We start from the raw sequence: 27,642 nt of genomic DNA on the forward strand, positions 1-27,642 counted from the left end.
TAGTTACAGGCTGAGAGGTCAGATTTAATGCTGACCTCGCCTCTTCTACATTAACAAATCTCTGGGCCCTCCAGTTGAACTTGGTTAATGACCTTATGGGTTTTCTTTGCATATCCTCCCAAAGGGGACTCCCTGTTATTATACCAGCTCTAACAGCCATCAGGCGGCCACTGTCATCGATGTTGCGGGCTCGAGTCACTTCTATATTAAACCTTGTAAGGTAACTCTTCAGTGACTCTCCCTGTTGTTGTCTGACATTAGTCAAAGCCAAGGCTTCAGTCCTGACACCTACCATGACTTTGAATTTTTTCTTAAACTCCTTTGCTAACTGATCCCAAGACGAGATCGAATGTCTTCTAAACTTCTCGAACCAATTTTTGCTAGTCCTGTCAGAGTAGATGGGAACAACATGCATCGAAGCTCATAACCAACACTGCTTGCTCGCATGATGGTATTGAATGTGCTCAGATGACTGTATGGGTTTGTAGAGTCCAAGAACTTTATTTAGCTAAGTTAGATAGTAGTATAATAGTAATAGTAGTATTATCTTTATGACTGTGGATTTTTGGTTCAGACCGGGATTTATTTGGACACTCATAGTAGTACTTGTAGATTTTCTAAGTTTAACCTATAGTTTAAGAATATTAATTTTAACCTAAGGTTTGATTAATATGACTGATATTGAGGATAATATTTATTATACTATAAGGTTTAGATAAGAACCAATTAGATAATAGCACATGTTATGTATGGGTTTATTAATGATTAAGTATTTTGATGATTAAATTTATTAAGGTTAAAATTTGAATACTCTAAGGTCAGTCAGCAGCTTTGAAAACGTTAGAGGGCTTAGTCAAGGCTGTTTACTCAATTCAAATTAAGCTAAAAATGTGTAATTTCGTGTTTAAATAATCAGCGTATGTCGATATATCACAGCTATAGGGGGCGATATATCGCAGCACGAAGATACGAAAAACACGAAACGTTGCACGATTGCCTCGGACATACTGGCCCAGGCGATATATCGTCTACAGGGGGCGATATATCGCCCCTCTCAGCATATTTTGAAAGTTTTCAAAAACGTTCTTCATTCAAACCTTCAACCTCTTGATGAGTCCAACATTTGTTTGAACGAGTCTTCAGCCTCTGCTGAACGATAATTCAAATTATTTTCACTTAAAAAACCATTATTTTTATTCAAGTTAAATGAAGATCTTTTCATTCCTAAACTCTATAAATAGGACCTAGTACCCAGCCATTTATTCATCTATCACTCTAAGTTCAGAGGCTGCAAGTTGCTAGGTGAGTGTGAGAGTGTAAACACTTGGGTTGGGAATTATAAGCTTGACCATTATAAGCTTATCAAACACTTGGGGAAGTAAGGTTTATTCACATTTCGGTTCAAGGTTTAGATTGGTCATATAAGTATTCAAGGTATTTCCAAACTCTAGTCCATTTCTGTATTATGTTCTTTAAAAATTCTCATAGTCTTCTACTCATTCTAACCTTATTCTTATTCTTGGTTAGGAAATCCAAGTTCTTAAACACAAGGTTTTTGGTAAGTATATTTTGATAGCATAGTCCCTTTTTCACTTTCACCCCTTTTCTTCAATATACTCACCATATAGTAAATGGTTTTTAGGAGTGTTCCAAGGTCCCAAATCAGTTCCCATATCCCGATTATTTTGGTAAGGAAAATAGGATAGGATTTATATGCTATATGATTTTATATGTTATCTTATGAATATGTGTTATGTAAAATGTTATGTTAAGTATGCTTGTAGACTTGGGCATATGACCTATACAACTAACAAGCCTCAAATAGATTGTGGGCATATGACTTGCTTAGCTAGCAAGACCACACTAATCTAATGGGCATATGACTTGTTTAGTTTATGGGACCCCAAGTAATAATGGCCATTATAGTATGTATGTGACATAAGTGTTATAGTATGTTTTATGTTGCATTATGAATTTTTATGTATATGGCTATATGTTAGATTTTCCTTGCTGGGCATTAGGCTCACTCCTTTTTGTTTATATGTGCGGGAAAATAGTTTTAGTGGCGGGTAAGGTTCTTGGCAGCTTGGGGAATGTGTATTGAGGCGGAATGGATTCAAAGAGCCGAGAGTTTCGATTCGAGGATGTAGTTTTTGTTCTTATGGTTTTTATATGTATTTTTTCGCATTTTATTATGTAATCTCTTTTTAATTATCATTATGTCATGTTTTTGTTTTAAAACAATGGGATCCCATATCCTTAACTTAAATTTTATGTAAGTTTGACCTTTGTTTTTTTTCAAAGTTTTAATAAAGTTATGATCTTATCACTTGTAAGTGTTATTAAGAATTAGTGTTTATGTATAGTTTTCGTTAATGGTCCAAAAGTCTAGAGTAGTTGGGTCATTACAGTTGGTATCGGAGCAAATGGTTCATTCGTATGAAGTTCTCCTCGATACACACACTCAAACCTTAACAAAGACGTTGCATTTGCTTTAAAAGAAGAAAATATAAAACGACATATTCCGATAAAAACGACATCAATTAAAGAAACGTGACATAAAAACGACACCAACCTCGTATAATGACAAAAATTACAGTTAACGACATGAACATAATTTTTTATAAATTTATGTTTGGTTATCATACATGATGAATGATTTATGTTCTGAGATTTTCAAAATTTATATGGAAAAATTTATCTAATTTTAAACACTTCACCGTTACAAATATTTCATAGCAATGTTCAATTTTTAACCAGTTTTTTTTTCATAATTATTTTGGTTTAATTTGTCTTTCTCATCAGTTAGAAACAATAATAATATTATTAAAAAGAATAATAAAGGGGTAGGACTGAATATTAAATTATTAATCCACATAAAACAAAGTGCATGGCAAATTAAAATTGAATGAAATGTATCCCTTCATAACTTTGAATTTTGTCAGTATAAGAATAATTTAAAGAGAAATTTACAAGATACACTATATTACTTTAAAAAATATCATTTATACGGACTAACGAATTTGTTGTATTTTTACTTTTTTACGTTGTCTTCAATCTGCTATCCACGATGCCATTTTCACCAGCAAAGAGTCATAACCCACTTGAATTCTCGGCAACGGCAGACATGGCAATGGCTAATATTTCGTGAACAACAGCCGATTGACTCAAAGCAGAGCTCCAAGGTCAATCCAAAAGTCTCCAAACATTTCGCCAAGGTTAACGAACATGTTGCAGAAAAACCAAAAGTTACAAACATGTTGCCGAGGTAGCCGTTCCACTGCTGATGACGAACAGGAGCGCAGTGAGCTTTTGACTATTATTTTTTTGGCAAGAGGATGATCGAAGAAAAATGCTTTGAGCTTGAAAGACAAAGACTAGGAATGAAGTTGGAATACAAAGGGAAAGAGACATCTAGTGCAAACATGGTTGGTTCCTAGGATGAGCCATATCAGTGAGCTTCATCTTTCTATAGTCACCATTTCTCTTAGTCTTCTTCTTCATCTTCTTCTTCTTCTTTCTCTCTCTCTATATAAATATAAATATTAAAGTGTATATGTTTTGTTTTTTCAGTTTTACGGACTCCCAGTGTAACGCCCTGGTTACCCCAGAACAGTTACGGTGAACCGGAAATTTGACTCATTGCCTGAGTCCTTTGGTTAAAAACGTGTTCTTAGTATTATTAACAGGCTAAGGTGAAAACCGATAAAAAGGAAATGATATGTTTTATTTGAAGCATAAAACTGTTCATGGGCCCACAAGAATATTTACAAGTTATTTACAGCTCAAAAAGGTCATTACTGTTCCAAAATTATAAACCCGCCGACCTAAGCGGCAAAAATAGGGTAAACCCCCTAGTTCCTCTGAGAACTCCTTGGCCGTGGTGGTCAAGCGGCCGCATATGTACACATCACCACCTAAGCTCTCCACTCAAGGCTAGGTGAGCTTTTCTTTCCCTTTACCTGCACCACATAGCACCCATGAGCCAAAGCCCAACAAGAAAACATAACATTATATGTAAACGTTATCAAATGATTATCATTATAATCACACATAGCTCATAGCTCTCAAACAGGTGAGTGAATATCACTTGAGGTTCTGATAAACTATACTGAGTGACTGACAAGCAGGTCACTAATTCAAATGGAAGAGTGGCTGCTAGGTAAGCCACTAGCCTTCAAAAAATGAGAGACTAATGGGTAAGTCTCTATTTTAACAAGTGAGTGACTGATGGGTAAGCCACACAAGCGCTTATAATATTCATCGAACTTGAGGTCGGTCCGGCATTAATGCTCTTTGAGTCATTCAATGCAGAAAGTCGATTAGATCTAATCTTTATTGGCTTGCGTGAATCACGCTAAGGCCGTCTTGACTAGTGAGTCAGCGCTATGTGACCAGTGCTCAGTACCACTGCCGAACCTGACTAATAAGTCACAGCTTCACAGTTGATACTAGCACCTTTGCCAAATCTGACTAATGAGTCAGTACCATGCACAAGTGAGCAACATTTGCTAAGCATTCAATGATCATTCCATGTCCACATTTGCACAACCAACATGCCTCATGAATGACCATGCATGTCGCATATGGGGTGCAGTTTTCTTACCTCTGATTCGAGCTAGAACGAACAAAAGAACGACCCTTGAGAACGGTTTAGCTTTTAGTCCTTTAGCGGTTACCTTCAATTAGGTTGTTTTCTGTCAAATCCTTCGGTTAAGAAGCTTCTAATCTTTCCTAGGATCGCTATGCCTCGATCCTCGCTCGATTCTGACTCCTAGAACTCACGATTTCTTCGAAAAAGCTTAAACGGTAAAACAGACTTTGGAAAGGGAGAACGAGAGGTTTTCTATCGTACGTTCTATCTGATAAGCTACTTTAAGCTTAAGTAACCTCAAATAAAACCTAGTGCTCGGGGTCCCGAAAACATCCCCGCGGACATTATAGTCAAAACTCCCAGAATTTCACCCTGATCTCAAATATTCCCAATTTATCATCAAATAAACATTCCTATTACCCCAAAATTGACCCTGTTATGACAAAAAATCCACTAAATATAACCATCTCATGCCGAATAGCTCGAATATATCTCCATAATAATGGAATCTCATTCACAAATCACACCATGCACCAAAATACACAAATTTACCCTTAATGGGCCAAATTATCAAATCAGTTCAATTAACACAAATGTAGACCCACATGCATGAATATAACATCATATCATAATATAATTCATATATACATGCATATTATCATTTAATGGCTTAATTAAACAAGTATGGCCCTCCCGGCCTACTAATCCCGCCATTAAACCATATCGGAGAATTCGGGGCATTACACCCAGGTACCGTTACATCAATCTCCTTTTGCTCCGACAAGTGGGTGCCGCCGCTGCCAAACGAAACATCGTTTGTTCGATCTTGGAGTGGATCAAACAACTCTGTACCTGGGATCGGAACACAGCTTGGGAGCTGTACTGGCTTGGTCAGCTCTCAGTACTCACATGGCATCGTTCGGTCAAGGTCAGGCATGTGAATAAACAAATCAAGTGCATGGCAGTGGAAGTGTAGAAGATGTAGGCAACGACCTTAAACTCTCGTGCAATATCAAAGGTGTAAATGCCGAATAGGTCGACAGCGAGGTTGATGAGCTTGAAACAAGAGACCAAGTGTGACAGTCAGAATCCCGTGATTCGTAAGGGGAAAGATTGGGTAAAGCTGTGCAATCCCACACCGCCTGGGAAGGTCAAGTATGATGATTCTAAGACTGTGTAGGTATGGGACTACACAGTTGAAGATGGCTTAAATGGATTGATGGGTACTACCTATGCCAACAAGATGCATCTCCTTTTCGGTAGCCCATCACTTGAGAACTCCAAAGTTAAGTGTGCGAGTGAGGACAAGGCACACTGGAAAGACTCGTGTTGGTTTGTAGGGCCAACCGTCATTCCAGGAAGCAGCCATAGTGAAGTCGGGTCGTTACAAATGGTATCAGAGCCTTGACCCAACCGGAAGTGTGGCCGACGGGGACGTTGGGCCCGTAAAGGGGGGTGATTGTGACAGTCAAAATCCCGTGATCCGTAAGGGGAAAGATCGGGTAAAGCTGTGCAATCCCACACCGCCTGGGAAGGTCAAGTATGATGATTCTAAGACTGTGTAGGTATGGGACTACACAGTTGAAGAGGGCTTAAATGGATTGATGGGTACTACCTATGCCAACAAGATGCATCTCCTTTTCGGTAGCCCATCACTAAGTGCGAGTGAGGACAAAGCACACTGGAAAGACTCGTGTTGGTTTGTAGGGCCAATTGTCATTCCAAGAAGCAGCCATAGTGACGTGGGGCATTACACCAAGGACTTGAAAATGTCGCAAACGGCAAGGAGAGAGCGAGTGGCGGCGAGGGTGACGAACTTGGAGTCTCTAGGGAGGTCGTCCATGTTGACAGGTGGTAGAAAGATGTGGTCGACAAAGTGGGAAGGAAGGGACTAGAGTATTGACTTCTCAGCCTGAGATGACGGAAAATGAGTAGGGATGAGGAATGTGACAGTGAACTTGTGGTCGGAGACGAGTCGCCTAGAGAGATAAATTTAGGGTAGAGATAGAAAATGAAATGTTGAAGTGGTGGGTTGGTAATGGCAGAATGGAGAAGAAGCGTGAGTGTACAACAGTAAACTAAGATGAATTTACCATAACTTTTATTTCCATGTGCATTTCCTGGAGATGTATAAAACCAAATGGAAAAGTAGAGTATAATAGATAGTTTCTATTCTTCTATAATGCTACGAATAATAATAATAATAATAATAATAATAATAATAATAATAATAATAATAATAATAATAATAATAAGAAGAAGAAGAAGAAGAAAACTAGTAGAAACGAGATTGCCTATGTTGTTATAATTCCACTAGCAAGTTTTCATATGTCTTATTCCAAAGGGAAGTCTTTATTGGGACCCACTTTTCTTTAGGGTCTCTATTGTGACCCACTTTTCATAAGGCAAAAGCACATTTTTCCTTTTATATTGATTATTTAATTTTTTGAGTTAGGAAATTTAAGTTTTTTAAGTATACTTGTAATTTTAGTTTATATTTAATATATGTTGGGTTGTTTTTGTGTTGTTTTTTTAGTTGTTTAGATTTATGTATAGTTGTTTTCACGTTGTTTAGATTTATGTATATACATAGTTGTTATGTTGTTGTGTTGATGTATAATTGTTGTTTATTTGTTTCAGATATACTTTGATTTTTTTTACAAAAAAAAATATGTTAGTATGCAATAGGTTGACTTCTAGTTGTTTTTCATTTGTTGTTTTTAAATGTGTGTAGTATGCAATAAATTATTGTTTAGTTATTGTCTTATTGTTGTTTTTGTGATGTTTAGATTTTATGTATAGTTGTTTTTATGTTGGTTTTAGTTGTTTAAGTTTATTTATAATTGTTCTGTTGTTTTGTTGTTTCGTTGTTTGCAGATATATTTTGATTTTTTTTAAAAAAATAGGATTAATGTTTAGTTGTTGTTTTTTAGTTGTTTTATTGATACCGTATTTTTGTAAATATAAAACTTTACAAACGTATTTTCTGAAAAGTTAAGGTAGTATTTTTGAAGAAAAAAAATCAGCAACCATAAAAAAAGTAAAAAAAACCAAAAATAATATATTTTTTAAAAAAAAATCTCATATATTTAAACGCTGTTTTTAAATATTTTGGGGATTTTTTTTTAAATTTTATGTTTAATTCCTGAGGCAAGTATTAGAGCTAATTATTAAAAATCATAACTAAGGTCTAAGAAATTTAAAGGATCGGGATCTATGTTTTTTACTTATTTTAATAAAGGAAAAACCATCAATAAATATTTGAAATTATAAATTAAAAAATGAAACGAGCTAGTGTAAAAAGAGTTTTGTTTATGAGATCCCAAGATTTTTTCTTTGTGATTATCTGCTTAACAACTTTTTTGGAGGGAATTTTTGAAAGATTATATGCAAAATAAAAAGTTTTGTTATATAATTTAAATTTAAATAAGGACATAGTACTTCAACTTTGACCAGAAAAATTAAGGGTGGTAATTTGGGTCACGACATGACACGATTAATGTAAATATGAACACGACACGTTTAATAATCGTGTCGTGTTCGTGTTTGAATTTTTGACACGTATAATAATCGTATCGTATTTGTATTTACCTTAATCGTGTCGTGTCATAATCGTATCAACACGAATCTGACACATTTACACAAATTACCAACCCTAAGAAAAATGTTAGAATATTACTAATAATTTATAATATCTCAAAAAAATAGAACATATGAAACCATAATTTCTCTTTTGAGAAAAATATTGAAACTGTAAAATTAATTAAAAATATATATATTAAAAAAAAAACAATTTCCCCTTTTAATTGTAGATTTACTCATATTTTTATGGTTATAAATTTGATTTATTATTTAACTATATTTGGCTATTATTTTGGATTTGCCCACATTTTTTTTGTTATTTTTGTATTTTGCTACAACTGAATTACAGAAGAACTTCAAGTACCACCATTGCTGTTGCTGCTTCAACTTCTTCTAAACCAAAGGTTTGATCTTGATATAATATAGCAGTAGATTTTCTACCAAAGGGTTTGTTATATAATCAAGTTTTATTTTTTATTTTTTTATTAGAATGTTGCAAAGTTGAAAATTAATGAGGAATCGAAACAGACCGACTTCTTCTTCTTAGAGGCCTTTCTAAAAATATACTACAAGCACACCTTTTAACCCAGCTCCTCATTTTAATTCAACAATCATTTATCTGGTTGCAAAATTTGATAATTTTAATCATTTATATAGAAATAACTAAGAAGAAATTTCACTTTTTAAACAATACGGGACTCTATAATTCTCTTTTATTTTGGTTGTATGTATTATTAAATATTATTGAAAGTTTTTTCTCAAAATATATATTATTAAAAAATAATTATAATTACACCCACATTTCTAAATTTTTAAGTTTTTTTTTATCAATATTTATTAAAAAAATTATATGTGTTCCCTTGGATTGCTAGAATTATGATGATTTATCATTTCATGTATATATATATATACTAAATATAAATAACGTGCTTAGTTTTATTTATAGAATTTATTAATTATTTTATTTAAATTTATATTAATATCATATAAATTTTGAAATAAATATCTTATTTCAATTAAATAATTTATTTTTATTTAATTTTATGTTTGTTTTAATTTTTTAATTTCGGAGTGACAACAAGAGATTATATATTATATGTTTAATGTAATATTAAATCTTATACGTGGATTTTAAATTTAAGTTTCTTGCTAGTTTTTAAAAGAAAAAACAATTTGTTGCTAATTCATAGTAGATTATATTATATGTTTAATATGATATTATTATAATAAGTAAGTTTAAGTTTAATTAAATTTTATTTAAGTTGTAAAAAATATGATTTTATTACTTTTAAATAATTATCATTGTAAAATACCTCAAAAATATCATATTTTAATTCGTTTAATTATTTATTATTTTAAAATAATTATTATTGTCTTATTCAGTCAACAAACTAAGTCAATTTCTTACTACGCCACGAGTTCCCCAATTAAAAGTTGCTGCAATATGTCAAAGAAAGCCCAGGCTTAGACATTTTCTTTTAAGCATAATCTGAAATCAAGCTCAAAGCTTATACGAATTCAGATTGGGGATCTTGTCAAGACACTAGAAAACCAACTACTGGTTTTTGTGTATTTCCTGGGGATTCATTAATACCGTGCAAGAGTAAGAAGCAACAAATCATTTCAAGGTCCTCAACTGAAGCTGAATACAGGGCAATAGCAATGCAACTTGTGAGATTGTTTTGCTGGTTACGGTTTCTGTGCTGAAGGAATTAAAGCAAGTCCATGAACAACCTATAGAACTTTACTATGATAATCAAGTTGCCTTACACATTGCTGCGAATTTGATTTTCCATGAAAGGACAAAGCATATAGAAATAGATTGTCATTTGGTGAGGGAAAAAATACAATCTGGTTCAATCAAGACTTCTCATGTTACATCTCAAGAGCAGATTGCAGATGTGTTTACGAAGGCCTTGTATCCAAACCAGATCAAGTTTTTGAAGAACAAGATGGGATTGCAGACCATATAATATCCATCTTGAGATGGAGTTTCGGACTTAAGTAAAGTTAGTTAGAGAACCATAAAATATAGTGTCATACCAATACTTATAAGGAGAAAAAGACCAATAGAAACCAATTGATTTTTTACTTGAATTTCTTCTTTGTAGAGACAACCTCATTGACAGAGATACTCATCAAATTAGCACCACTAGAGGATGGCACACCCCTAAATGCCTGAACACCAAATAAGAGATTTTATGATAACAAATTTCTTATCAAACAGCACTAATTTGAAAGGTAATGATAACATAAATTAAACACTTTTTTTTGTGTGTAAGCAATGCTTAGTTAAATTATGCAAATATGTTCACTTTGAAAACTTTTGCCCATCTTCCTAGCCTTGATATTAGTTTAATTATATTAGCCTTGAATATAAATATTTATTGAAAACTTTTACCAATCACTCTTTCTTGCAGTAAGATCTCTAGTAACTTCATATATATAATATAACGAAAGAAGATAAATATAAATTTTCCTTCTAATGCCTAACAAAATAAATGAAGAGGATGGCATTATAATTATAGAACTAGCAGCAACATCAATTATTGATGTAATGCTCCCTTCCCACTTTTCTAATTGCTCCAATTTTGGAAATGAAATAATTTTAGGAGAATTTATAAGTATGTCATTCTCAGTGTTACCATAATCTTGGTCCTTTTCTTGATTATTCCCAAAAATTCAAGACCCACCTTTTTCACACTCTTCATGTCAAGTACTCACAACGACTCAAGGCAAAGTCGACCCTATGCATAGGCAGGGCTAGGCCTATGTCTAGGGTCCCCAATAAAAAAATTGTAATTTTTAAAAAATATGGCTTTTATGCTATTATTGTGCAAAAATATGAGGATTATATTTTTCCTAATTTGTATGTGAAAAATTATTAAAGAAAAAAACAAAGGATGTGAAACACAATTACTAGAATAACTTGATTAAGAATAAAACTATGACATAAACCAACTTTTATACAAAAATATAGGAATCTAAACCCATAAAAGTGAATATTCTTGAAAAAAGCCATAGAATAACTTTTCTTGAAAAAAGCCTTATTTTTGCAAACTCAATTAAGGATCTCATATAAAATGTAATTTTCTCAAAAAAAAAAAAAAATTACACATAGCACTATAATTTTTTTTTTAAAAAATGAAATATACGGAATTTTACAAAAATTACAAAAATATGGATAATAGTTTGTTACAATTCTAGAATCATCTGTTACAATTTTCTATTTAGTCTGTCAATGTTGTTTATAAAATTGTAACTTATGATTACAAAGTTGTAAACTTTAGCTACAAGTTTGTAAACTTTAGTTACAAAAAAACTATATTGTTACAAATTTGTAAACTTTATTTAAAAAAAAAGCCTCTGGATTTACGATTAAGCCAAAATTTGTAATTATTTACAGATTTTGTATTTTTAGTATTTTTTTTTTTAAAACCTTAGGTATTTTTGTGAATTTCCCATATAAAAAGCCCCCCAAAAAATAAAAGTGTATTAGACAAATGACACAATTTAAAAACTTTTGTTTGAAAATATCATAATTTCTTTTAAAAAGGGCCCATATCTATATTTTTACTTAGCCCCACATTTATTTTGGCCAGGCCCTGATTCAAGGTATGGCAATTTCCCAAAACAAGGTATGACTTCACAATTTTGGCAATATATATAAGACATACACTTCTTAATTTAATCAATGACATAGCCATCTAGGGTATATAATTCTTGATGTATAATATTTTCAAGTTTTGATGTGGTTCCAAGGCTTCCAATATTGCTATATTATCTTCAAATCCATTATTTTCACTTTAATCTTTCTGTTATACCTAGATTTCGAGCCATGAAAATTGTGACCTCGAAAGCTGGATTCATAAGGAATGAATTCGTAAAGTCTGGAATATGTCCGAGATTTAACCATCGAGCCTGCGAAGCAGAGACGACTTCAAAGATGATAACCTCGAAATCCTCACGAGCTCGAAAGATAGACCCCGAGGTACATCTGTTCTCGGGATGGCCTCAGATCAGGACACCGAGCCTGACGCGCGTATGAGCTCGAAGTCATATAACCTCGGGAAGATGCTATAGCTCGAAACTCAATGGGAAACCTGGGTGAATGGGGCCTTGGTGATATAGGATAATAACTTGAATATCCTAGTGAATCACCAATAACAGACGCGGTCCACATTTATTACTAAAAATCCCCTATAATAAAGGGATATTATTTGTTCAGTTATACGCCCCCTGATATTCAGGGGACGTTTCCTTGTATATCGGATTGCAGGCTTTTAATGCCATTTAATTTATTTGCATATACAGAATAACTTCCCAAAATATGTGGGATAGTATTCTGAAATCTTCTCTATAAATAGAGAGGTCATGCATCATTGTAAAAGACCGATTTTTTGTGATCTTGAGAGAAAACTCTGGAGAATTCATCCTTGAAGAATTTTCAGAGATCATCTTAAGCTTAATAACAAAGACTCGTGGACTAGGCAGATTTAACTGCTGAACCACGTAAAAAATCTCGTTTGCGTTATCGTATTTTTATTGGCCATTACTGATTATTGTTTACGTGCTCTTCTTTCACTATTAACGAAAAACGGCGTCAACACTTTCCAAAATCGAGGATTAAAGTAGAAATTTGAAATCTATTTTGTGAACAAGATAAAAAGAAACCTCTTTCCTTCAATATACTTGTGAACAAGCTACAACAGATTTTATTCATCGATATTTGGAGCACTACCTTCAATAGGTTCAACTATTGCTTTAGCAACCTTAATCTCTTCAAAAGGATTAGACACACATAACCTTCTCATTATTATACACTAATTAGAATTGGGCTAGAGTAGTCTTCCCCATATCCCAAATATAAGAATAATATTGAAACTTTGATCTTGACAAGTATTGTTATTCTTAGATAACAACTTGTTCACCAAAATATCTTTATTATTGTCTTGACCAATAATTTCAAGTTCATTAACAAACGAACGACTCTTTCGTCGCTCGAGGAGTTGTTTCGATTAACATTGGATTTGAAATAAGAAAACAGAGATAACATAGAAAAGCATACCTTCTCATTGTTGGTTTGAGAATAAGGAACACGTTCATATTGTTCTTCTTGGATTTTTGGGGTGTTTGGTATAGGAGTTGGTTTGGTGGGAATGAAAATGTCAAATCTAACCCATGTTTGGTAAATTTATATTTAATTGCTTGAAGGTTTGTGTTTCTAAGTAAGTTCTATTTTTTAGCTTGATTTGAAGGTAATGTTAACCGATTTAAACACTCGAGTTTCATATTCACTTAATCTAAACCATCTTTAACTCTACTCTCACAAACTCAAATCTTATACCAAGCACCATCTTTATGTTTTAAAATGACTGTGCTCGTCTATTGTTACTCCACTTTTTTCCATCTTTACCTATTAATCAAACATTGTTGTTTATTTGCTAAAAAATATTTATTAATGGATAAGTGTAATTTTTTTTTTAAAAAAATAACAAACTTGTGAAGAATTTAATTTATATTAAAAAAATAAAAAGAGAAAAAAATAAAAGTATAAAAAAGATCTTTATTTATTATTAAAACAAAGTCTTGATTATACATCATTTCAAACACTATGTTTAGGGAATATTGTTATGTTCTCTTTATATTGAAAAGGAATGTATGACTTTTATGTAATTCTAATTTGTTGGGACCTGAAAGACTGAAAGACTTTGTATGAACATTCATTCATTCAAAAAATCCATATCAAAAATCAAAACTTTACAATTGAAAGGATGACCAGTCAACTTGGAATGGTGCCTCAGATTCTACGTCACATATTATAACACAAAAAACGCGTTTTTAGCCATTATTGCAGTCAAAAGCTGGCCCTTTAACAACATTAACAAGAAGAAGAATAACACAACACAACCCATCAAACCTCTCTCAACAACTACACAAAAAGTCCAACCTTTAACCCCACTGGGCCAACCCAAGCTAACCCAAGCCACCTTCCCACTATTCAACCATCTTAAAAACCCAAAACCCAGATATAGTTTCTCCGCTTATACACACAAGACTCGAATTTTTTCTGATATTTTTGAGTCTTCTCAGAAAATGATATTAACCTGTTGACCAATCGAACCAACAAAAACAATCACCATGGCTGATATGAATGATAAGTTAATGAGGGTAGCAGCAGCTAGCTCAAGTTCAGATGCTTTGACCACCACGCTTTCTAACTCAATCCAAGCTTTGGGTCGGGGATTCGATGTTACTTCTGATATTAGGCTTCTTTACTGTAAAGGGGCACCTGGGTCGAGGCTGTTGCAGTTTGATGAGGTTCAAACCAGGGATCTTGTTCTCTGTAATGGTATTGTTGTACCCAATGTTCCAGCTGATATTGATTGCTCTCCGGGCAAGAGAACAACTGAGAAAGTTCCTGTTTGCAACTTCCATGAGGTACTTTCATTTGATTTGCTGGGTTTTCGTTTCTTCTGGATTTGGCTCTGTTGTATTGCTAAAAATGAAAGCTTTGGGACTTTATTTATATTTGGGGGAGATTGAAAATTTGAAACTGTTTGCTCGGATAGTTATTTCAGAGTGTTTACTACATAATTTGATGTTGGGTATTGGGTTATTAGGATTGGTAACTCTGTTTCTTTCATTGCTAGTTTGGTTGTGATTTAGTTGAGAAGATTATATTTCAAACAATTTGGTCCCTAGTTCTGATGGTGGGAGTTTTGTCTTTTCTTGATTGAATTTGCTTCAGGCATATCTGATATTACTATAGCCATATCTGTTTCAAGCATTCCTTTTCAAGGTTCTATTAGGTCTCTCTCTCAGTCCCTTTTCAACGGTATTTCTTTTAGGAGAATAAAAGATTGATTGAATTTCTTAACTTGACATTGCTTTTGGTAGAATGTCATTATCTTCCTTGTGGCTGCTGTATTGATAATTGGTGTTTTTAAGAACTTCAATATTCATGTCCTAATGTAGAAAATACAGTCTTGTTTTTTTTCTTTTTGGTTGCTAGGTTTTGGGATTCTTTGTCATATGCTTAGTAGTTACTTTAGTAAGTTGTTGTGTTTGTCAAAATGATGTGTTTTGGTACTCTTGGTTGCAAATTGATGCGAATATGAAATGTTGAACCAATCTGTCCATGAACTGTCTTGTATCTAAATACAAGCTTCACACAAATAGTTGTGTGCCTAAGCCTTTCTTGACAGTTTTTATTAATCAATAATCATCATCGGTGTAAGCTGATGAGGGCATCAGGAACTATGTTCTGAAACTTGTTGACTTTCTACAAAATCCTTTAATCATTGGAACCAACTGAAGTGAAGTTTAAGAAGCTGTCATGAAAATTGCAATTTTCTTTATCATCATTATCTTTTTCCCTGTACTGTGAAAAAGTCTTAAGTTATTTTGAGGTTTTCTGCAACTTTGACACTGATTCATAGCCCTTAAAGCAAGGCTACTAGCTAAGCAACTACATGAGAAATGTTTGCATACTGAATAACAACATGAACAATACAGAGAGGGAGACACCCGATAATATGATCATTGTCATCTTTGATGTGTTTGGTACAAGCTGCATTACACACTTTCAACTGTATTGTAGTTTAAAGCAAGTATTTTGGCTGAAATTCCTATTGTTATTTGTATCATTTGTTTTAAAGTATAATATCTTTTACTTTTGCAGTGGTAATACAACACATTTTGGCATTTTCTGGTGCTAATTGCCGCATAATTTTTTTTAATTTTGAATAATCATCTTACTTACCTTATTACTTGGATGCTTGAACTATCAGATGGCAGAGTACTTCAATAAGAAATCTGATATCTCAGGCAACATTCCCCTTGGAAGTTTCAATTCAATGTTCAATTTCACTGGTTCTTGGCAAGTTGATGCGGCAACTACCAAATCCCTTGCCATGGTTGGATACATAATTCCTCTTTTTACAGTTAAACTAGAAAAGCCAAATTTAATTTTGCGTGAGGAAGTTAAACGAGCTGTTCCTTATTCTTGGGATCCTGCATCATTGGCAAGGTGAGGAACTTTCATTTATTGTGGTGATTTATATGACTTTAGTTCTTAGAAAAATTGTTGATATGATGCACCACTTGAACAAGATGTGTATTATCAACTAAATTAATAAGAAACACAAACTTTATATGCCCCATGAAAATTGATGAAGGAATGGCACCTTAAAATCACTTGTGCGGAAACTTTTGTTATAAAGTGTTTAAATGCCAGATTGCAGGAATTATTTTGTATTTATCAAATTGAGGATATATAAGGCAGTTATCTTTGATGTTGAGAACAATTTGGTTAGGACAGCAGAAACTGACAGGCATATTCCACTGTTTTTTCCCTTTCATTCTTCAGTTTTATTGAGAATTTCGGAACACATATTGTTACATCTGCAACAATTGGTGGAAGAGATGTAGTTTACATAAGGCAGCACCAGTCATCTCCTTTGACAGGATTGGATATTGAGAATTATGTAAAAGACATGGGCGATCATAGATTTCAGGACTCAAATAGCCAGTCAACCGCTGGCCCCTTAAAATACAAAGACAAGGTTAGTATTTGCAACGATTTCCTTAATTAAAAAACAATAATTCTTCTGACAATTTTGTACACTGTCATCTGCTCAGTTCTTCAGTATATATATTTTTTTCTCTTTCCTCTGGTGTGGTTAATTTTCTTTTGATTAAACTATCTGTGTTTTTATGGCTAAAACTCGTTCCTAATTCAGTTTCTTGCGGCAGGATGTTACAGTAATTTTTAGAAGACGAGGGGGAGACGATCTTGAGCAAAGTCATTCCAAATGGGCAGAGACTGTAGGATTAGCACCCGACGTGATAAACATGACATTCACTCCCATTGTTTCTTTACTTGAAGGAGTACCTGGAATAAAGCATTTAGCTCGTGCAATCGAGTTATATTTGGAATGTAAGACACAACCTAAACTTACTTCATTAAACATCCATATTGGCATAAATCAGACATTAAGAACATTGTTTTATTTCGTAATGTATTATGTTATAAATCTGACACTACGCTTCTTAGCGAGAGTGCTAACTTGAGATATGGAAATAAATGTTAATAAAGTTACCAACTCGAACTCCATTTCTTACTAGTAAAAGGGCTCACATTTTAGTGTAAATTGGTTTAAGATCTTCTAGTACTTGCATGTTTACGTTAAACAATGAACTTCTTGCTGTTTTTGTGGGGGTTGAATGTTTCTTCACAACTCACTGCATCCCATGCTGAGGCTGAGCAGAAGCCAGTCAGCAAAATGCTGCCATTGGCTAGTCTAAGTTGGGTGGCGGCCAGTAGTTCGTGATACGGAAAAGCTTAAGTTAGTAGGAATAAAGTGATTTGGTAGTTTAGAAGATATTTAAGTGTTGTAGTTCATTGACCAACTATATATTAGTAATTGGCAACAAACATGTGAAACTGGTGGGCTTAAAAAAAAGGAGCCTTTCTTGGCAACTTGGTCATGTTGACTTCTTCATTTGTATCTTTCCTTGATGATAGGTTAAGTATGTTAAAGTATTTTAGACAATCAGACCAATCAAAAAGCAGAAGTTTTTTCTTAATACTACCAAGTTACCAACTTTGATTTATATTTATATATATTGTTTGTTAAAACTTAAAAGTATGTGCTTGCTGTCATCATCGATGCTTGGTGCCAATACTTCTGATCAGCTGAAAGAATAAAGTTAAATATTTGACATTATTTAATGTTATTATCTCTTGGAATTATTTTCTTCATATTCTTAATGATCTTCTCTACTTAAAATAGTCTAGCCTTTTAGCTATTGACATTTTTCAATATATTTTGGCCAGTCAAACCGCCTATTGAAGATTTACAGTATTTTTTGGATTTTCAAATCGCTCGAGTTTGGGCTCCTGAGCAGAATAACCTGCAAAGAAAGGAGCCTGTTTGTTCCTCTCTTCAGTTCAGCTTGATGGGTCCCAAGCTTTATATCAGCCCTGATCAGGTATTGCTTACTCTAATAAAAGAAATAATATTTCCCATTTCATTGGAACAGAGAGCATTTTATTGGAATAAAATGGGGAAAATAATGCTAAAAGAAGCTGGAAACTTATAGGAAGCACTGAACACAATGACATATGTGATTCAATCCTTCGAAGGAGATGACTAGACACAACATTTCTGCGAGTTTTAATGCTGTCCCTTCACAAAACTATGAATAAGCACAAAAACCATGGCAGTGTTCTGATCTTATTTTCTCCAGTTTATATGTTAGTTTTATTTAAGAAAGGTTCTATCTTCTTACAGGTAACAGTTGGCCGAAAGCCAGTCACTGGGCTTAGACTAGGCCTAGAAGGCGCCAAGCAGAACCGACTCACAGTACATTTGCAGCATTTAGTGTCTCTTCCCAAAATCCTCCAACCTCACTGGGATACACACATAGCCATTGGTGCCCCAAAGTGGCAAGGTCCAGAGGAGCAAGACAGCCGATGGTTCGAACCAATCAAGTGGAAGAATTTCTCTCATGTAAGCACTGCACCAATAGAGTTCACAGAGTCTTGCATAGGAGACCTTTCTGGTGTTCACATAGTAACTGGAGCTCAGCTTGGTGTTTGGGATTTCGGTGCCAAAAATGTCTTGCACCTCAAACTTCTCTTCTCCAAAGTACCAGGCTGCACGATAAGGCGGTCTGTTTGGGATCACAACCCGGCCGCCCCATCTTCTGCACAGAAGTCTGATGGATCTTCATCATCGTCACACGTGAGCAAAACCCCTGAAGATAAAAAGGAAGATATCTCAACACAAGCTGGAAAACTCGCTAAGATCGTAGACTCGACAGAAATGTCAAAGGGTCCTCAAGATATTCCTGGTCATTGGTTGGTCACAGGTGCTAAGCTTGGAGTAGACAAAGGAAAGATTGTGATGCGAGTGAAGTACTCCCTGTTGAACTACTGACCATTTTTTTTCTTTGTATTTTGTAATTTTAGGATTTCTCAGTAGGAATTTTAGTTGAGCATTCTTTGCACAGGCAGTTCCTGTTCCTGTTCTTTTGTTTTGTTTTGTACATGTTCATTTTGTAAACTATCTTCGGTTATACTGTCACAATCATTATTTGTCTGAGATTTGTCATTGCTATAATTTGTTAACTAGAAGACAGTTATGTTGTTGAGTAATAATATAGTTGTTCTAGTTGATACACAAAAGGACATGAATCATATTTATGATAATACTTTCCCATTGAACAACCTTAATAGAATTGTAAGTTTTTATTTTTTATATTTTTTGAAATATAACAATTATATGTTATGATGAATACATTATAGTACCGAACATGAAATCGTAATGTCCTTTTCAATGGTACTAATTCTCAACTCAACATGATCTAGAATAGATATTTTTGGCGATCACACAACTAGAATCTCGAGAATTTCAACCCTAACTTGAAAGAAGTATAACCACTAATTGATTAATAGGTGTCTTACTAATTAATCAAAGCTTTTCTTATTATATATATAAAAAAAAGACATTATGGTATCAAATATATGCATGTGAGGTACAAAAGGTACATGTTACATTCCAACCCTGCATTGAATTTTTCATATAATGTAACAAAATAACTTCTTTTTTATTATAGTAAATCTGCATAGGACTTTTTTTTTCAAATAATTCTTTGTAAAATCGTTTTGTTTAATACACTTGACACTTTATTAGAAATATTCAACACTCTGTTTGAAATGTTATTTTGCAATGTAACATTAAACAAAATCTATTTTCACCAATCACTAAACATATATTGTTAAATATAACTAGACTCTACATATAGATGAATAAATATATGTGGTGAAATGGAGAATTGGACAAATGGTTATCTCACAAAAAGTTGAAGAATGGCTTATTAAGAGGCTAAAAATCATGAGTTATTTGAGAATGAGACAACAGTAGTGTGGTGCAGACTATATATAATACTAGTTAGTGATGAATACAAAGCATTTGCCTCAATTAATATAATGAATAAATGATAAATAGGCAATCTCTTGTTATTGCCTTTTTTGCTTTATTCTTCTCATCTTTGAGCCATAATACATACATATTTATACACTAGATTAGACCAAGTCCTATATAAATGTATGTTCCCTCCAAGCACACATTCCCAATTACTATGGTCCATGGCTCAAACTGTTTAGCCGGTCAAAATATATCTCATAGCTGGGGACAATGCTCATCCAACTATACAAGTAGTTCTTTACTTGGTAGTTAGTAACTTAGTACATACACTTAATCTGATCATATATATATATAAAACAAAAATTAATTAAAACCATCGTATATTTTATACTGATCGATCATAAAAGCATCGCAGAATTATGTTATTACTATTGTTATTTTAATTTTATTAAATTTTTTAATGACAAATAAGATTTTTCCCTTGATTATTATGACATTTATAGAGAATTTTGCTCCTTGAATTATTTTGCATGGTAAAACTCACTCTTCAACTATAGAAATGTGTCATTGCTTTTTGTTTATTTTTTGAACGGTTTGTTAATGTGATCACATGCTTTATGCATAATTGTAGTAAGAGAGTTTATTAAGTTAACTAAAACTAACCGAAATTGAGTTTATTGACACTATACGTATAGACATTAGCTCTAAGAATGCAGTAACATATTACCAAAATTTGTTAATAGATCACTATTTGTGTATTTTATGTCTGGAATCTCAAATTGTGCCACGTTAGCACTACATAAGTGCTACACCAACAAACCGTTTAAAAAATAATTGAAATATGCAACAGAAAAAACACATTTTCAATTGTTTTCATAATTCAAAGGGAAAAGGGGTAAAACTCTACAAGAAAAACCATAATTTGAATATGGAAAAATCTATTTGTCCAAAAAATTAATAACAAAAGTTAAAGTTAGGTTTATTATCATTTAACTAATTCTAAAATTATATATGAGAATCATTCAAGCGATTTTCTCAAATTTTTCTGAATATGATATTATCAAAATATTTTTGAGAAAAAAAAAATCATTTTCACATGTACTGCCGAAACCCTAGTTAATTATTCTTTCATGGACCACATTGATCACCAAAAACTTAACTGTCAATACACACAGTACCAATTGGTTTTTGTATTATCTACACAGTACTTTGGCATGTCTTTTATTATTTAAAAAGTTTTAACTTGGGATAGCTCTGTTTGAACTTTCCAATTAAGACAACATATAATAAACAAAATTTTATATAAGACAACATGTAATAAATCCTAATTTTTATTTTCTTGTTTATATCTTTGGACCCACCTAAACATAAATTATAAAAAATAATGGGTTTTATTATATATATAGATCAGCATAGTTTAATTTAAAATTATGCCATGGCAATTTTAGTATTTATATATTAATAATGGCTGCTAGAGTCACCAAAAAAAAATTATGATTTAGTCACAAACAACAAATCTTTTGTGAATAAAAAATAATAGAATTTTGGCCACAACATATTATATATAATGATAAAATTTATTGTAACTAAAAATACATTTAATCACAATAAATATTAATTTTTGTGACTATATAATACACTTTTAGTCACTAATTTTTTAGTCACAACATAAGTCTAATAATATTTTTTTACTCACAATTTTTCGTTTTTACTTTTATCACATATTTTATTGTGACTATTAAAATAAGATTTCTTTTATAGTGAGTGAATGGTAGTGACTGATGAAGAAAGGCACATTTTGTAGGAACCCTTTTGAATTTTGGTGCATATCCACCGATTGATGCAGCTATACAAAATCATTGTTATTTAAATACTCATATAATTATTATATACAAATTTATGAGATTAGAAGAAAGATCACACAATAAATAAAAATGAATTATAATAAAACTCTTCACTACGTATATTATATTACAGACAAATAACAATTTTGCCCTTGAAATATAATCATTGAAGAGTTTTGTCCTTGAATTATTTTTTGTGGCAAATAGGTCTTCTGAACTATGGAAATCATTGCAAACATGCCTTTTTGTATTACATTTGGTTACTCTTTTTAAGCAGTTTGCTATGTAGCCACATGTTACATGCATAGTTACAATGCGATGGTCTATTTAACTAACTGAAGTTAGTTGAAATTGAGTTTATTGACGCTAAATATATAAACATTAGTTCTAAAAATGTAGATACACTACAAGAAATTGTGGTTTTTGCGGCGATCAAGTTCGCTGCCAATACCCCAAAATTCGCAACAAATATCAGTTGCGACAAAACTTCGCTGCAAATAAGTCGTCGCAAATACCGCCCGTAAATAATTCTGGATTTGGTCGTAATTGACCCTTATTTGCGGCGAAAATTTAAAATGATTCGCCTCAAATAGTCCTATGATTCGCCGCAAATAATTGGTGATTTGTCTTGTCTGACTCTTATTTGCGGCGAATAATTTGTCACAAATACAATATATTTTCACTGCAAATAATGTAACAGAAATAAAAAAATTAAAATTTAATATATAATAAAATTTATAATCAGAATTGTAGTCTTCATTAATTGAAAATAATCCATACAATCTAATATTAATAATTGTCTTAATAGTATTAAAACAAATAAACACTACTATTTATATAACTATATAATCTATCCTAAGTTGGTCGCATCATCATCGTCTAAGTCATCTGGAAACTGAATGATTGGGGGCGGTGGAGATCGTGGCGGAGGTTTTGACGAAGACGCGCCATTTCTAAATGTAGATTGAGGCGGGATTGGCGGGGGAACATGTGTAGGCGTGTCATCTCCAAACATATGTGGAGGCGGTGGTGGAGCTTGTGAAGGTGCAGCCGCATACATCTCCCACCATTGAGTTACTTCATCTGATCTCATTGTTTGAGGTGGTGGGCGGGATTTAGGAGGAAGGCACTTGTAACGCCCTGGTTACCCCAGAACAGTTACGGTGAACGGTGAACTGGAAATTTGACTCGCTACCCGAGTCCTTTGGTTAAAAATGTGCTCTAAGTGTTATTAGCAGGTTAAGGTGGAAAACAATAAAAAGGAAAGGATATATTTTATTAAGTATATAACTGCTCATGAGCTTATCAAAATATTTACAAGTTATTTACAACTCAAAATGGTCACTACTGTTACAAATTTACAAACTCGCCGACCTAAGCGGCAAAATAGGGTAAACCCCCTAGTTCCTCTGAGAACTCCTTGGCCGTGGTGGTCAAGCAACCGCATATGTACACATCACCACCTAAGCTCTCCACTCAAGTCTGGGTGAGCTTTTCTTTCCCTTTACTTGCACCACATAGCACCCATGAGCCGAGGCCCAGCAAGGAAATACAATATAGCATGATATAATATCAACAATGATCATAATAATCATTCAGGACTATCAGTCCAAAACAGATAGGTGACAGTCACAAAAGTCACTAAATTGGGAATAACTCCCTTCAGCCTTGTGACGATAGGGTCACCAGGGCTTAACAGGTAAGTGAACCTTTCATTAGCTTAACCAGGATAGGTGCATGGTGATTGGTCACCAACATAACCTTCCTCATGACCATAGAGTCATAACCTTGGAACATTGTTCCCTAGCCATGTGACAAGCGGTCACCCGTGCCTTAAGCCCTGGCTCTAAGTAACTAGTCATAGACTAGCCAAGCACTTATAAGTTTCATCGACCTTAGGGTCGGTCCAGCATTAATGCCTTAGAGCCATTCAATGATGATATCGATTAGATCTAATCTTCATTCGACCCTGCGTTCAGGACGCTTATGCCGTTTCTGACTCTTAGGTCAGTATCCCTGACTAGTGAGTGCCATATACAAGTAAGCAACATTCACTAGCATTTAATATGCAATCCATGTCCACATTTATCAATCAACATACCTCAATAACAAGTACGCATGTCATATATTCACAGGGTGCAGTTTTCTTACCTCAGATTCGAGCTAGAATGAATAAAGGAACGACCTCAGAGAACGATCAACTTTTAGTCCTTTAGCGGTCACCTAGTCATAACCAAACACAGGACATCATCAATAAAAATGATCAACATAGGTTCCCAAACCAATATCTAGCCTCCGGGACATCAATCCAAACTAAACCAAGTAGTAGGAACAATCCCGAGGCCTAAAACTATGTTCCCGAGGTCAAAACACATAAACGGGCTTAACCCTGCTCAAGGGCCGCGACCCTGGCACCTTGGGCCGCAGCCCCCAGCCACCACTGAAGCAAGGGCCGCGGTGCCCAGCAAGAGCAAATTCCCCCACCTGCCTCTTCGAGCTAGGGCCGCAGCTCTCCAAGAACAGGGTCGCGGCGCCCAACCCAGAACATGCCCAAACTCGTCCTCCAACATCCCAAAGCCTCCAAAATCATGCCTAAACATTACCAAATCATCAAATCAAAGTTCCCAAGCTTCCCATTGGTCCAAAACCATCAAAACCCAAGGTTCAATCAAGCCAAAAACTCAACAATTCACAAAGTCCAATTCAAAACTTAGAAACTCTAAAAACTCAAAACTTAAACTTAGATTACCTTCGATTGGGTTGTTTTCCGTCAAATCCTTCAGTCAAGAAGCTTCTAATCTTTCCTAGGATCGCTATGCCTCGATCTTCGCTTGATTCCGACTCCTAGAACTCGAGATATCTTCAAAAAGGCTCTGAACGGTAAAAATGAACTACGGGAAGAGAACGAGAAGTTTTCTACGTACGATTGATCTGACAAGCTACTTCAAGCTTAAGTAACCTCAAATAAAACCTAGTACTCGGGGTCCCAAAAACCTCCCTGGGGACATTATAGTCAAAACTACCAGAATTTCATCCTGATCTCAATAACTCCCAATTTATCATCAAATAAACATTCTTATTACCCAATAATTGACCCCGTTATGACAAAACTTTTAATCAATTATATAGGACCGTCTCATGCCGAATAGCTCGAATATATCTCCATAATAATGGGATCTCATTCACAAATCACAATATGCACCCAAATATACAAATATACCCTTAACGGGTCAAATTATCAAAATATCATATTATTCAAATATGGACCAACATGCATGCATATAATATCATATTATAATATAATTCATATAAACATGCATATTATCATTTAATAACATAATTAAACAGTTATGGCCCTCTCGGCCTACTAATCCTGCCATTAAACCACATCGGAGGATTCAGGGCATTACAGCGCCGAGATAGGAACTCAATGTCTGGTTTGTATTGTCTCAGCAAGTTAGCCATCGCCTGTCCCATAATGCTATTATTATCATTGGATTGAGGAGGCTGAGTGTATGACGACGACTGTGCCCGAGCTTAAGATTAACTGCTGGAGGTTGAGTGTATGTGACATTGTATTAATCTTTAATAATAGTTTTCTTAATAAAAATGTTTAGTGATAATTTTATTTGTTAATATTCAATTTTATTAATTATGAATTAAAAAAATTAATTATATTTTTCAATGTAAAATTGAACTAATAATATAAATAAGATATTTTTTTTGTAGTCAAAATTTTATTATCTACAATTTAATCTTATTATTTTTTTTGTTACAATTTTATTAATTATAAACTAAAGTAATTAATTTCTATTTTTAAATATTCTAAATCTACCAAAATTTCTGCAACATAACGACTATATTCTAACATATCCAAAAATTTAAAACCTGTTAATAACAGTCACAAAACAGTCCGAAGATATAATCACAATATACATTTATCAATAATATTACATACCATATATAAAAACAAAAAAATAATCTAACATGCACTAACAAAAACCTAATTAACATATAAAACATTCAAATCAACAAAAAACAAATAAAACTTATACATGTGTTCTAACTTTAACAACAACAAAAATTATAATCTAATTCATTATTTCATTTTGCAACTCTAATTATATTTATTATTTAACAACATTAAAATACTATTGCCACAAAAATTTCTCACAACCTAATTACAATATAACTAATATTATTTATAAAATTAAAAATTAACAAAAGAAACACAAGAAATTTTTAAAAAAATATACCTCTGTCCAATGCTACAGTGGACACCAATGGTGGTGGTGGTCGTAGGCGGAGCCGCTGGTGGTGGTGGGTGGTGTCGATTATGCCAATACAGAGAAAAGAGAGAGTTAGAGAGAGAAACATACAAAACAAAATTTAAAAACTAGAAATATATACCCAAAATTCTCAAATTTTTACAGTTGCTCTGTGGCCTCTCTCATGAATCTCTGTAATAATTCTTTGAGATTCAACATTTCCTTGTTTGATATCTACCAAGTGGTTGGCATAAACTGGTGGAGTCCGGGCAACACTGAATTATCTACAAGACTCCTTCCTGAATGTTTCCCACGAGGTAATGGAATTCAGCTTAAACCTCTAATACCATTCCTGGGCAGTATCTAACAACGTAGTCGGGAAGGCTCTACACCGATAATCATCACTTACCCCGAGCAGTTCCATCTGATTCTCAAATTTTCCAACATGTCTGATGGGATCTGCTTTTTCTGTATATACCGGCAGTACTGGTGCTTTATATTTTGCCGGCGGCTGGGCTGCTCTGATTTGGGCACCACTCCTGTGGTCTTCCGCATCCATTCCGGAAGGTTATTTTGATAAACCCTGCATCACAGTTGTTAGTGCGTCAAGCTGGGCTTGGATGACTGGTGCAACCGATGGAGCTTCAAGGTTTTGACCTCCTGGTCGGGCATTTCCATCTAGTGCATTGTCTTCAAGTATTTCTACTTGACCAGCAGGGTGGTTTAGATCCTGCCCTTCAACCGAGACAATCCTCATCTTGTTGCTGATAACATCCCTTAGATCCTTCCGAGAAGCATGTCCTCCTAACCGATCAAACACCGTGCTCTTAGATTTTTCAGAGGGCTTACTGCACGGGACTTGCTTTCTTCCACTACGCTGCTGGCCGGGATGTAGTGGCGGCTTTTCGGCATGGCCTGGGCATTCTCTTCCTCCTTGTTGGTCGTTGTCCTCTTTCTCCTTTGACTGGTCAGTATGATCATTATCAGCCTCGTCTCGACCATATCCGTCTCTAAACTGTGAGGTTTTCTTATCTTGAGAAGTTCTGGTCTGGTTATGCCCGTACGGAGTCTTCTTACTACACGACCAGTGACTTCGTGATCTAGAAGTTTCTGGCTGGTGGCTTCTAGAAGGGGTTCTAGAATTCTCCCTTTGCGTCGATGCATTCCTAGAGCGAACCCATCATTTACCCGACCAGTGTGATTGCTTCTACTTCTGTCTGACCCCCGAGAATCGGCTCTGCCAGCAAGGGACTTATGACCAGCGATATTATTTCTTGCTCCCTGGGAGGCTGCTCGTGTCGCGGTTTGGGCATTGGCCTGGGCCAACTGAGTAGCTGCTTCTAGAGCAAGTGTTGCCTCGCGATGTCGCTGGTCGGCCTCCTCCTGCCGTCGCCTGATATCTTCGCTTCTAGCATCCA

At 34.1% G+C, this 27,642-nt stretch overlaps 1 protein-coding gene across 1 annotated transcript; it reads left to right on the top strand.

Annotated features, from left to right (window-relative positions):
• The first annotated feature begins 14,024 nt into the window (after positions 1–14,024).
• On the top strand, positions 14,025–19,287 carry LOC133802202 (MACPF domain-containing protein CAD1). The gene is made up of 6 exons (XM_062240478.1): positions 14,025–14,617; positions 15,970–16,208; positions 16,548–16,743; positions 16,934–17,117; positions 18,018–18,172; positions 18,475–19,287. Exons 1-6 carry the CDS (start codon positions 14,318–14,320, stop codon positions 19,120–19,122), a joined length of 1,722 nt encoding a protein of 573 aa, XP_062096462.1. The 5' UTR covers positions 14,025–14,317; the 3' UTR covers positions 19,123–19,287.
• Positions 19,288–27,642: the final 8,355 nt, after the last annotated feature.

The sequence above is a fragment of the Humulus lupulus genome, chromosome 9, assembly GCF_963169125.1.
Source record: "Humulus lupulus chromosome 9, drHumLupu1.1, whole genome shotgun sequence".
Classification (NCBI taxonomy): domain Eukaryota; kingdom Viridiplantae; phylum Streptophyta; class Magnoliopsida; order Rosales; family Cannabaceae; genus Humulus; species Humulus lupulus.